We start from the raw sequence: 14806 nt of genomic DNA, 5'->3' as shown, positions 1-14806 counted from the left end.
GATGTTAGCTTATGGCGCTGGGGGTCTTTCTTCAGCAACTCCGTACCTAGAAATTAAGTCAAGAGTTACAAATTACATTTATTGCTTCATTTTTTGCTTGCTGACGATAGAATTCAGTTTATAGAACAAGGCGGATGTTAGCTTGTGGCGCTGGGGATCTTTCTTCAGCAGCTCTGTACCTAGGAACACAATTAATTTAATTAATTGTGAATTATTTTACACAATTAATTTTATTCTTAAGAATGCTTTATTTTTGCTTGCGGACGATAGAATTCAGTATATAGAAGAGGGGATGTTAGCTTGAGGCGCTATGGGTCTTTCTTCAGCAGCTCTGAACCTAGAAATTCAGTCATGAGTTACAAAATTAGGTTTTATTGTTAAGGAAGCATTATTTTGCTTGCGAAAATTCAGTTTCGCTTGCCTCTGAAGGCCTTTATTCGGCATCTCCGAGCCTAGAAATTCAGTCACGAGTTACACAATGAATTTTATTGTTAAGAAAGCTTTATTTTTGCTTGCGGAAATTCAGTTTATTAGAATTCAGTTTATGTGTGACGGATTGTTATGTTGTGTCTCTGTGGGTCTTTTTTCAGTAGCTCCTCACAACGCAACCTAGAAATTCAATCACGAGTTACACATTTTGATTTATGATTAAGGAAGCTTTATTTTGGCTTGCGGACGATAGCATCCAGGTTATGGGTAACCGGATCTGCTTATATACGACGTTTGAAGTTAGGTTCTTGGGTATCTGGATTGTCCCTTCTTTATCAGCTCGCCATAAAAGGACAACGGAAATTCGGACGCGAGTTATACATTATAGGTGTATGGTAAGGAGTACCGCTTGTGGACGATGGTACTCAGGGTAACAGGATTAATGTTTTAGGAAAATTATTTAAAGTTTCCTTCTATCGCAACATAACTCTGTTACTAATTCCATGATTAGCGCAAATACTCTTAAGGGAAACTGTGTGTTTGCGGTGGGAATTAATATTCATTACAAAGTGTATTTTCAGCAGATTTTTTTTCTAGGCCAAACAAAAGTAACTAGACCGAGGTCATTTAGGCTTCCAGTATTTTTAGCTAGAGCTAGAGTGAAATTCAGAAAATCAAGACTTCCTGTCACGAACACCAACAACTCGAGGAAGGCCCCGTCAAAGAAAGAAGAAAACACAATTTGGAAGGAATTATAATTTTTCTGCCGTACTGTACAGAAAATTACTCACGGTCGCGGATAAGGGCCTCTTCTCTCAAGACTCCTCTTCCTTGTCCAGCCTCCCATTCTTCCCTTCGTTTCTCCACTTCTTCTTCTAATTTCCGTTGAAGCTCGTTCACGGAAACTGGAAGCGACAGACCTAGAGTAGTGACGGCGGATGAAACAGTGAGCAGCTAAGGTCAACATCAGAGCAACCGCTTTTGGACCTCAAATTCTCTGGGCTGATTGTCGGTCGGTCAAACTTTGTCAAGATCCTCTAGAAAAACGCCAAAAATATCTAGTATAGAAAAAATGTGACTGAAAACTCTTGAACTTTTTCGATTAAAAAATTATTTGCGGGTAAACATTTCAAAGAGAAAATCTAAGTGTAAATCTTGAGTTTGTAATGGAGGCTTCTTAGCCTAATAGATAGTATTGTTTATGTTAAGAATATAATATGGATAATTAAATTGGTTGGAAAACCATAATAGCTTTTTACTATTCTTTTAATGGAATGATTGTAGTCATCGAAAATTTAAACGGTGCTAAAAATTGTAAAGATTCTCCCTTAAAAGTTCACTGTACATGAAACATTAATGATAAATTTTGATCCATTTTAAAAATTCTGGTAGAATTGACATCAGTGACGCTTAATCATTTCATGCATTAAGTACTCGTTAATTGGCAATTGTTTTTATTTGAATTTAGTCAAGTAACACTGTAAAACAAATTTATTTATTGATAAAGTACGCCGACAAGTAAAGGAAATGCAAATCCTGTTGTCTGATGCAATAGTGAACTTTATTAGATAATTAACAGAGGATGACCGACCAAACAACCGCCACAACTTGATTTATATCGTGAAAAAGTTTCCAAGGAATTGAGAATTGTGCAGAAAGTTAATATTTTAAAGTAATTCGAGGCTATTAGAAAAACCCAGCGCTAACAAAATACTACTGAAACTGAAAACTTATTTAAAAGTAGAAACACAATTTTGATAGAATCCGATGTTTCCAGAAAAAAGGCAAAAAAAGAAAAACAAATCTTGAGATTTTTTTAACTACCATTTTATTCAACTTGATTGTACGTGTATAAATTTGTCCAACTTGATTGTACCAATAAGAAACATTTAAATTTTTGCGTACTACCCAAAATTACTCCTATGCAAAGAAGAGAGAATTAAGAGTATTGTTTAATCAGGAAATAAAATTGAATACGAATCTAGTTCAGCTTTAGAAAGCGAACACTGACGATGCTAAACCTAACCAGGTGCATGCTAAATTATTCGGCCATAAAATTCAAATTTTAGGATTTTATTTCTCAAAAGTATCAAATGAAAATGACAATTCCTTGGAGACTTTATCGCAAGTGCAATACGACGTAGAATGTCAAACGAGACATTTGTAAATACCATGAGAAGTACGAAAAGCTAAGTCAACTGTTACGTCCTTAACAGGATGTTAGTGAACGGTACACTTCAAAATAGATGCTTTTATACTACAACTACTGAGATAAATGTGTTGCGGAGAGGATAGTTTAAAGTTCAAATAGTTTACATTATGACAGAATACTATAACAGTTTCCTGAGGGATAAAGAAATACTTTACAGATATATTACCAAGAATTACAATATGGGAGCCAAGAATAATAGCTAATAGTGCAAGGGGAAGAGAAAGTGAAGTAAAGACAATCACTGAAAATAATAAGCAGAGAAAAATGTGCACAAAATGAACTAAATCTAGTTAACAAACGATGCGAGGAAATTACAAGTTAAGAGATAGTACAAAGAAAATAACTGTTAAATTACAATCACACAAAATCAAATGAATAAATTGAGTTAAAATGAAAATGATTTATATAATTGTTTTCCAAGAGTGCAATGCAATAGTAAAAATTGCAGTGAAAAAGTTTCTTAATTATACCGAGCTTGAGTGCAAATTTGAGTGCAAATTAGTGGCATCGTTAGGCACGGAGTGAACTCAAGGCGATGTCCACAAAACAAATGATGTTTCTTTATTCTTTAAAGTTTTAGCTTTTGAGAATAAATGATTTATTTTTGCAAATTCGACCAAAGAAATGAACATATATGTTTGATTTATTTAATAATTACATCAAATTTTATTTTTGTTCGTATATTGAATATATTGTGCAACATATTCTCGTGACTAAAATTTGTGCCATAATATATTTGACAAAATTAAAATTTTTGCCATAATATACATAATATTATTTGGCAAAAAATGTAGTCACGAAAATATGTTGCAGGAACAAATATGTAATGATTTGTAAACAATTCAAACAACATGTTTGTTAAGAATTTACGTGAGAACGATGCAAGTGTCTATACATTTTGTACATAATTTGAGCCAGTAACAAGATATATCTTTACTCTAAAAAGATGTCAACAATTTTATAACTCTACATACCGAAAATAATTAATTGTATTATGAAGTTTTAGGCAAATGAAGGCGGTTATTAAAATATTAAAGGCGAATTAATTCTTCGATTATTCGAAGACATTTATGTATAATCGATCTGTAATAAATTACGAATAAAAGCATAACTAAAAACTGAAAAAAGTTCACAGAATATCTATAGAAATTTATTATTAATAATTATTATTTATTCATTATTAATTTATTTTTTATTATTTGCATCAACATCATGGGAATTAAATTTATTATAATTGCTTTAAGAAAACGATAATTTGATCCTGGAATCATCCTAGGAACAAACATAATTCAAAGAGTATCATATATTGAATAAAAAGTGATGAAATGATGAATAGTATGATTCAGAAGATTGGCAGTCACTTAAAATAAAAGCTGTTAACTAAAACAACAGGCAGTCTCTATAAATTGTAATGACTTTAAAAAGAAAAGATCGTCATAAGATAAACTATATTTTTGCAATGAAATCTATGACAATCATCTGCCCTGACTAGTAAGATAAATGCTAAAAATGATAGAGAAAAATTAAAATATATCCTACTAGAGGTATGAGTAGTCTATATTTTAATTTGGATATTGCCGACTTTAAACATGAGTAGAATATTTTCGTCTACTTAGAACAATGTAAGCGGTCTAAGCGGGAGCTATTTTAATTCAAGAATTATATAATCAACAGGTAAATATAGGAATGATAAAAAAGGCAAATTGTTCGTAAATTTTAGATGGACAATGCCAATCGTAAATTCGAATTCAATAAAGGAAAAATTCAATCTAAATAAAAATTTATATTATGGTACAAATTGTTTATTGCTTTTGAATTTTATAAGCGCACGTTATCCGAAATTCGCTAAAGATATTTTGTAAAAACATGCTAACGATACTCTGACTGTATACTTGTATTTAATTAGTCAAGATTAATATAGGATTGAAATTAACAAAATGAATAGGCAGTAAATCCTACCGTCGAGACCATTAACTTTAATCTCGCAAAGCTCGCTGGGTTCGCCTTAAAGTAAAGGAAAATGCTCAATTAATTTTTAAAATAATTCATATGTAATAAAATTCTTTATAAATTAGTTTCAGGATAATCTGGAAAAATTTAGAGATTAAAACCTTCATTTATCATTATGATGGCGTTTCTCCAGATATTTTAAAATTTTTAATTGAAAAAGTTAGATATGAGTGACAAAATTACCGAAATTTTTCATAAGCACACAATTTAAACAATGAAAAGAAAATTGAGTAAAAAACAAAATGTTCGCTTCAAGGAAAATCTCGGTATACTGGAAATTGCTTTTGGCAGGTAATCACAACAGCAAAATTTGTACTCGAATCAGCAGCGTTTCAATGATCATTGATGTTTTCGAATCATCAAGACACAAAACAGCTAGTATCATCGACGCAGAAATCCTTAATAAATCATAATCACAAATGTACAATACATAGAAATGCACAAAATGACACAATACTTAAATTCTGACACCGACTAAACACCAAGAAAAGACAGCAAGAATAGAAAATACGGACTAAAATATGACAAAGTAACACCCGTGGAACGTGCAAACCTTACCCGATCTCGTGGTGGCTCGAGCTCTTTCTTCACATTCTTCGGCAATAAGTCCTTTCTCCACATCCTCTTCACCACGACGATCTCCCGTGGTTTTTTCTTCACCACTAGCAGCTTCATCTCCACCCAGTTGCTGCTCCGTGGATTTAGTGTTGGATACATAAGCAGTGCTCTCCATCCCTGTGTTGGATATTCTTCGTCCATCAGCCATAGTGGACGCGGTTGGGTTTTGACTGTTCGTATTTCCCACCACAAAGGCGCTATTTTCTTCCTTGGTGATGCTCATGTAGAAGCACACATCCGTCTTCCGCATGATGTGTCGTGGTCCGGGGTTCAGCAAGATCGTGTCTTCGTAAAACTCGGGCAGTTCCGCTGGACGGACTCCTACTAACGCTACGCCAAACCTGCACACGGTTGACCGATTGTTCGAATTCAAAATCAGGTTCAAATAAATCGATTAATTAGGTAATAAATCATTCAGATATCTAAAATATCATGCAGCCATCTTTCATATCACTCCTCTATCCAACAAATAATTCGGCTTTTTAATTAATAATTCAGCCATCTCGCAATTTATATAGTCATCTAATAAATTACTCTGTCATCTAATTGATAATTCAGCCATCCAACAAATTATATAGCCACCTAACAAATTATTCAGCCATCTAACAAATCATTTAGCAATCTAATAAATTAGTCAGCAATCTAATAAATCATTAAACCATATAACAAATCATTCAGCTATCTAATAAATCGTTCAGCAATCAAACAAATAATTCAGCCATCTAACAAGACATATTATTGGCGATGGCTGGTATCACGTGGCCATTGCTAGTATCTTTACACACATCAAAGACACATGGCATGAGTTATATCTTCACTCACTTTCTATGTGAGTGGAACGAAGCGTATGTGAAGCTTTTGCCCTCGTACTCCCCGAAGAATCGCGAGTCTTTAAGGTTGATGTGGTAGATTTCATTGCCGGAACATTTACCATAAAGTCGATGCCATGCTTCTTGCGAGGCCTGACCTTCCCTGCAAAAATATAATATTATATTATCGGTGAGTGTGATAATATAATATTATTGATATAATATTATTAGGTGATAATATCATTGTATTATTGATATTATCACTTGATAATCAGCTATAATATCATTATATTATCACGGAATGGACCAAAATAGCGCTAGTGGCAGGTTTAGTATTGAGGGAAATCGCGTGTTTAGTGAACAGAAAAATTATGTTTTGTTGTTAAACTGGATTTTAAAAATTGGTTTCTTGGGAGAATGAGTCGGAAAAAATGCTTTTGATTTCATTAGAAAGTGATAAATGTTTGTGTGATTTTAGAACGACAAAGTATGTACTAAAAAAATTAAAAAGTTATCGAGTTCGAGATATTCTGCACTTGCTAGCGAAATTGTCTTGGCAGGAAGAACCTAGCGCAAAGTTCAGTTTCTTGTGAGCATTTGCGTTCATGATGACATAAAGCCCACATATCTTTGGTACTTGACTTGGGAAATGCAGACGCATTTACCGTTGATCCAGAACGTTATTTATGGGATAAAAAAGAGACCAGAATGTCGCGCCCAGAAACCATGCATCAACGTGGCGCAGAATGGAGTGCAAATTCTCAAGCGTATTCCAAACGACTCGGAGGTGGTGTGAATTTATACACGTTTACCTAACGATATGCACGTTAACTTATTTGCAAGTTTTAAATAGTACATACGATGCCAATTAAAAGTCTTTTGGTAGCATATAAATCTGCTTAATCATAAATTCATCTGCTTATGAGGAATGAAAAATAGATCTATATGATAATATTGGCTGAAGATCCTGGGATAAAAGTATTTTGTACTGTATTTCCACCACTATATGATGTGCAATATATTTATTGAAATGTACCAGCTAATATGGCAGAAAATGCAGCCTTCAGAAGAGCATTGATAGAATTCACCGTTTAAGAGATGTTTAAATTAGCTTTACTCTGATCCCAAATACTATGCTTTCTACATCCAAATTTTTTTTCGTAACAGTAAGCTCGAAAGGTTTAGTGAATTAAATAAAAATTAAATAAACTAAAACTTAGAATAAAAATAAATTAACAATGTTCGCTTACCATGAACAAAAGTAAAGAAGAAATTCAACCTGGCAACAAGCTAGATTTTCAGCTTTAAGTTTACGTCGCTGGAGAATGGCTGCCCCAGCTTTTGCATTGCTAATGCGGATCCGATAAGCAAGGCTTTTAACAAAGACCTACGGACCTCACTAACGTTAAACATTCATGACGTGTCACAAGAGGTCAGGTCTTAAATCGTACTAGTTAAATTATACTATCTAACATCAAATACGCTACAAAACGCGTTAAAAATTATTATCTCAAAATTGAGGTCATAAATCGTACTAGTTAAATCTTTATCGCCATGATAAGTCCGAGAAAAAAACGTTAAAATTGATTAGCTATTTTTAAAGAGTGCATTTGAAAAAGAGTTCTAGGGATTCTTTAGATATTTTAAGTCCTTGAATCGAGAGAATCAAATTTGCACAATACGCAAACATGAATATTTTACGTGAAATTTACACACGAATTCTGTGAGCAAATGCGATCAAGTCAATGCACCTCCATAATCAGGAAGAAATGTTTTTTGCGATCCGATATTTCCGCCTAAGTTCAATTTATATTTGAAAATTACTTGAAAGAAAATTGAATATAATATGTGATTCAATAGTCGCTTGGAAGTCGCTGCCGAAACGTCGCAAACTGAACGCAGGCAAACGGACCACTCGGTTAGGCCAAAAGCCTCCCGTTGCTACAATCGATAGCAATTAGCAAATGGACTCGTTCGTACTTTACGATCATCGATAAATATTCTATAGGTTTGTCGGCAATATGAAAATATATCTCTTACAATGTCACTTTCCATATGCGTGGGATTAGTTCCCTACAAAATTGTTCACGCTCTGAACTGTAATCACAATTTGCCTTTTAGATAAATATTTTAAGCAATGAAATACAGAGTTGGTGATTCAATAGTTCAAGTTAAAACTTCAAGAATGTTTTTAGTACTTGCTTTATCTTGCAACCCCAAAATCACAATTTTCGAAATCATTCAACAAATACACTTTAAAAAATCGAAAGTATCAAATGATTTTCGATGAAAGTGGCCCTATATCAAAATTTTGAGTTGGTGGCGAGCCTGAATTAGGAACCGCCTAGGACTCGGACCGAACGTAAATCAGCTTCTCTATGTCCGCTTTTTGGTCTACATTCCGATCCCCGAATCAGAGAGCTACCAGAGCCTGGTGAGGGGACTGAATGGATTCTGCCAACTCTTGCCCTACGCTCAGGAGACCATAAAGTCGGCCAGGAGGTTCTGACTAGTCGCTGATTGCGATCAGTTGGCCAACTGACCCAGAATAACTTCTATGCGAACATATATGTTATAGTAACTCTGGGGCGGAGGCTGAAGCATACCCCGAATTTTGTTAGGGGGGAAGGGTCACGAATCGAAATGTTTAAGAAATAAAATCAATTACCTTTCTGGGATGAAAGGTTAAAAATACTTCAAGGAATGTTCCGTTTTTGACGGGAAAATATGCTCACTATTATGAGATATTGACGAATATTTTTAAATATTAATCAATAATAGTATTCTAGGATAATTACATGGAAAAATACATAAATTAATATTTATTGATAATTAATTAATTAGCATATATTATAATTATCAATACACATATACCTAAATTTTAATAATAAACATTATGAACACCATCTATAGACTCACTGTCCCCTTGAAGTATGCAGCAGCAGAGTGACGAGGGTTGATATGCCAGATTAATTAGAATATACTATAATTATCAATGCACATATACCTAAATTATAATAAACATTATGAACACCATCTATAGACTCACTGTCCCCTTGAAGTATGCAGCAGCAGAGTAACGAGTGTTGATATGCCAGGACTCATGCAGTTGTTGGCCAGTAGCGCGTACTTGAATTCGTCTTCACACACGACGTGCTCAGCGAACTTGACGTGTAATTTGTTCTCTGGTCGGAAAATCTGCACGTATTGAGGGATGCTCGGTGCAAAGTCCTTCACTGCCCAGGATCGCAGGATCGTGTGCTCATCCTGAGGATTGTGTGAAAAATTTGCAACGGTTTTATTTTTGAAAAGAAATTACAAATCCTTGGAACAAGTAGTTTGTGAATGAAAAAAGGCTCGATTTTGACGAAAAAGAAAGGTTAATTGCAACTGGTTGTGAATTAAATATAGTCAAATCATTAATTATACCTTCGAGTGCTGATAAGAAACTTTATCTTGACTTTTCTATTGTGTTGCAGTATTGAATAAAAACAGTTTTAACGGTTCATTGATCCAACAAGTTTGTTAATTCTACGCAGTTGCACAAGAGAAAAAATGCAAAAGAAAAAATACAAAACGTATTTTGGTACAATTTTTCGTCTGTGTACCAATTAAGAAAGATGCCTGAACTTATTATGCGATAATAATATTTTCTGTGTACACATCGTTACAATAATAGAATTATTTATATATTTATATCAATATAAAGATACCCAAATTCATATTGTTGAAGCAAGGAACAGATTGTGTGCATACGAGTTGCTTAGATTTAACTCTACATTAATTTATTTCATTTGGACTATTATAGAATTAGAATTCATTAATATTAGAGAATATGGAATTCATTATAGTTTACACGAATCATTCATCAAACCGGCATGAAAGCAGTTCAAGCTTGCGATTTTCCTAAAAAAACAATACTAAGCGATAGCAATTAGGATTGTTGATTTGCTCAAAGCAGTTTAATCGCCAGCACCTGGGGACTGTATTGACAACATAATAATAACGAACAAACATAATAAATACCGAGCAGAAAATAATGGACAGCAAGCAGAAAATAAGAAATAGCGAGCAGAAAATAAGAAATAGCGAGCATAAAATAAGAAATAGCGAGCAGAAAATAAGAAATAGCGAGCAGAAAATAATAAATAACGGACAGAAAGTAATAAATACTGTAACGAGTAGAAAATAATAAATAATGAGCAATAATAATACATAACGGCCAAACGTAATAAATAACGGCAAACACAACATATAACGAGCAGAAAATAATAAATAACGAGCGGGAAATAATAAATAGCGAACAAAAAATAATAAATAACGAGTAGAAAGTAAAAAATAACGAGCAAACATAATAAATAACGACCAAACGTAATAAATAACGGCAAACATAATATATAACGAACAGAAAATGATAAATAACGAGCAGAAAATTATAAAGAGCGAGCAGAAATAATAGATAATGAGCAGAAAATAATAAATAACGAGCAGAAAATAATAAATATCGGCCAAACACAATAAATAACGTACAAAAATAATAAATAACGACGATCAAACGTAATAAATAACCGCAAACATAATAAATAGCAAGCATAAAATAGTTATTGTAACGTACGGCCGCGGTTTTATCAGCGTAGTGGCGAGCCGCTAAAATGAAGCAGGCTTCAGCTTCACTCATTCTCGCCCTCGTCAAGTCTCCGTCCTGAAAATATGAAAAAATCAATATTATTACTCATCTACTTACTACAATTAGAAGAAATTCAAGTAAATAGATCAGCAATAACAGTAAAACCAGTAAGAAAAAGTGGAAAGCTAGTTTGGCATTCAATTCATAACATTAATGCAAGCGATTCAGCTGTTTTCATCAGGGCTGTTTCAGGGCTGAAAATTAATTCGCTCAACGAAAAAAGCCCCCAAGATAGCTGAATCTAGCAAATATTGTGCATTCGTTATCCTGCAAGACAAAACGGGTAAAAAGTGCAATCACGATATTGTATCTGCCTTATTGATTTATTGAAGCAAAAATAGGAAGGCCTAAGGATTTACTTTAAAAATATTCAGCGCATAAATAAACTTATAGGGATATTTTCATGGTTAAGATCGCGATATTGGTTCGGGTTTCTTGAGTATTTAGTGCGACGATACATAATAATAAACAAATAAATAAATAAGGGTTTCAAGCAAAGTTCTTATCCATCACGTATTGATTTGCATACAAACTAACCTAGCTATGTCCGTCTAAATAGAGATGACAATTCGCGAATATGTTCTCTGAATGGAACAAATATAAAATTAAATATTATTCCGATTTCATGTATCAGTGCTTAATGAACATTTAGCTTCCATTAAAATTTCAAATTCGTTCCGAATTTGTAACTTGACTATATTATTTACGATGTGCGTGCGAACTCACTAGGAAAATTTTGTTTAACTCGCCTTCAAACAGGATCCTTGGATGTTAAAAATGTTCAACCTTAAAGCAAGGTAATAACGATGAAGGATTAGTCATAGAACATGCACAGAGAATGAAAGATTTTTAATGGATTGAAGAATTGGGAAAGCTAAGAGATTATCAGGAACAATAGATATTGTTCAATGAAGATATTGTTTTGAGGAAAATAGCTTTAGATATTACTGCATTTAAAGGTATTGTTCTCAGATCGAATAACTAAGATATCCAAGAGAATGGGATAAATTAGATCAAAGTACAATGAACTGAAACAGCGGAGAGTATAGAAATATAAATTTTTCTCGAATTAAAGAACTAAGATATACGAGAGGATAAAAAATGTTTAAAAAATTAAAAAGTATGAGATTACAAAAAGTTATTGATCACAAATTGAATAACTGAAAAAATATAGGCCATTAGAAAAAGATATAGTCGTATGATCGAATAGGTTAGTCAACCCTTTGAATACACAAAATCGATTAGTCACACATTGAAAAACTGAGACATCCAAGAGAATATTTCCTCAGGTCCGTAGGCAAAAGTATAATCTCTTTTTTCACCCACTTTCACTCATTTTACCCAAGTTCATTTACAACAGGTAGAACGTACGTGTCTCAGATGCTGAGACACCTACGTATCTCACATGCTGAGACACCCACGTATCTCACGTGCTGAGATACCTACGTATCTCACATGCTGAGACACCTACGTATCTCACATGCTGAGACAAGTACGATTCTCGCCATCTGAGGCAACATCTGAGATATGCAAATCTTGCAATCATGTAATCACCCTCGAAACACTCCAGTGACGAGCATACACATCTATGCCTCTATACAAATAGATGTAAACAACGAACATGCATATAGACGTGTGTACACATCTGTGTATTCATCTAACTATTCAGCAGTGCAAAGTCTCAAGAACAATAGCCCTGCAAAGTTAAGCTTGAAGATTAAGGGAATGATTCAAGTCAACGCAGGGATAACAGGGCCTATGAAAGCAAGTTTCGGATCTCATTAGGTTGTGTCTCGGGAGCTTGTGTGAATAAATACAGTGAAGGTAAACATGGTGAATGTGAACATAGCGAACGTGAAGATGGTGAACGTGAACATGGTGAACGTGAACATAGTGAACGTGAATTGAATGTAAACAAAGTCAACGTAAACACGGCGATTGTGAATAAATTTGATGTGAACTCGGTGATTGTGAACATGTAGCACGTGAACACAATGAATGTGAACAGGGTGAATGTGAACAAAGTGAACGAGAGCCCGGTTAATGTTTACACGATGAATGTAAACACAGTGAATATGAATAGAATGGTCTAGTTTTTGGGAGATTGTGGTCAGGTAACATGAACAAATCTCATAAAAATCTAGTTGATGATTTAATTTTAGTAAAAATTATTTATTAAATTAATTATTTAATTTTGATATTCTGGAGAACGGATTCGGAAAACACAAAATAAAATATAAATGATAGAACGTCTGAAACTAGGAAGTTAAGTGCACGTGATAGCTGATCGTAATTAAAATAATTTATATTTTTGATAAGGTTCAGATAAAAACTAGCATAGTGCCAACTGCAGAGCCTGTGTAATGATACCGAACAACTCAAATTACTTAAATTATCACATTTAATGAAATATAATACAACATTATCTGGGATTTTCATATGTTTTCTTAACGAGAACATTATTTTGGATAAGACTGAAGCTATTCGGAGACTTTCCTCGTGAGACAAATTCAGAGACAAATCTCCGTAATATGCGCCGAGTTTTAGCTTCGTTTGTCGTAGGACCTGCGAACACTGCTGTCTGGCCTTACAAACCACAAGCATGACAGGTTATTTTTTTCAACGAAATCAAGCAAATGACAAACAATAGATTCATATACAAAAAGATTCACTTTTTTATAGAACTCAAAGAGATGCTCCTAATTTTAACGATTTTCGATCAATTTTGATGAACACAATACGTTTGTATACGAAAATATGCAAAACTCTCAATTATTCAACTTGAAAATGAAAAAAATCTATACAGGAATTAAAGCACAAAAAGAGTTTTTAAACGAAAAAATCCGCTAGGGAAATAACATCATATTGAATACAAACAATAAATGCAAAAATCGCCTAATGTACGTCACATCTTACTCAATGGAAGTTTGTAATAAAACATCACTTCGCATATGTGCACAGCCTTCATTGATGTAATCCGAGACGGAATTTCCTGGCATGTTTTTATATGTAATATTATCTAACACCTTAACATACTATCTTAAATGTAATATCTAGGCACCTTTGCATATTATCTTATATCTTTTCACAGTATCTTACATATTAACATATTATAGTACATCTCAACAATATTAAGAAATTAGTATCAATTTCTACAAATCAGAATTTATCATTTTTAGTCATTTAGTTATTTAGTTTGCGATTAGAGTTTTGCGTATTCATTCAGACTTTTCCGGACTTGAGGTTTTCATCAATTCAATCGTAAGTTCATTCATGTTTTAGTTACGCACTGGTAAGGACTTTCCACATGTCACTGTACATACCAGTTCTTGATATATTTGTGCGATAACTCAGTGCTTTATATGAACTTAACCTGTATGAGAGAGTTTCTCTAGTGGCAGAGGTAGTTCCTCATCAACATGTTATCTTACACTTCAGCATACTATCTTACACTTCAGCATACTATCTTACACTTTAGCATACTATCTTACACTTTAGCATACTGTCTTACACTTCAGCAAACTATCTTACACTATAGCATACTATCTTACACTTTAGCATACTGTCTTACACTTCAGCAAACTATCTTACACTTTAACATACTATCTTATACTTTAGCATACTATCTTACACCTTAGCACACTGTCTTACACTTCAGCATATTATCTTATACTTTAGCATATTATCTTATACTTTAGCATGTTATCTTACAATTCACTGTACTATCTTGCACTTCAGCATATTATACAATTAGCATATTATCTTACACCTTAGCATATTATCTTACACCTTAGCATAATATCTTACACTTTAGCATATTATCTTACATTTAATCATATTATCTTACTTGTAAATGAGGATGTGCGTAAAACTCATTGAGAAAATCCATTATTGCGTCGGCCTGGAGGTTGGTGCTGCACACCACCACGTGCTTCTCACTCTGCGCGCGGTGCGCCGAGTAACTCCCGCCTAATTTCTTACGTTCCATCCATGTGAACGCCAGCTGCTCAAACTGCGAAACACGAACAATATAAAAATTAA

The 14806-nt window shown here is 33.6% G+C and overlaps 1 protein-coding gene across 1 annotated transcript in view; it reads right to left on the bottom strand.

Annotated features, from left to right (window-relative positions):
* Window positions 1–14806, bottom strand: part of LOC108678216 (potassium channel subfamily T member 2) — a gene marked incomplete at its 5' end in the record, with an annotated part of 82820 nt that overhangs the window by 27603 nt on the left and 40411 nt on the right. Inside the window, 6 exons of the mRNA XM_047885201.1 lie at window positions 1221–1334; window positions 5210–5610; window positions 6092–6241; window positions 9128–9345; window positions 10694–10780; window positions 14613–14777. Coding sequence (XP_047741157.1) covers window positions 1221–1334; window positions 5210–5610; window positions 6092–6241; window positions 9128–9345; window positions 10694–10780; window positions 14613–14777 — 1135 coding nt within the window. The remainder of the gene's footprint in view (window positions 1–1220; window positions 1335–5209; window positions 5611–6091; window positions 6242–9127; window positions 9346–10693; window positions 10781–14612; window positions 14778–14806) is intronic.

This window comes from Hyalella azteca, unplaced genomic scaffold (assembly GCF_000764305.2).
Source record: "Hyalella azteca isolate HAZT.00-mixed unplaced genomic scaffold, Hazt_2.0.2 contig17292, whole genome shotgun sequence".
NCBI lineage: Eukaryota > Metazoa > Arthropoda > Malacostraca > Amphipoda > Hyalellidae > Hyalella > Hyalella azteca.
Note: the sequence above shows the minus strand (reverse complement) of the source record. Positions and strands in the feature narration are given on the sequence as shown.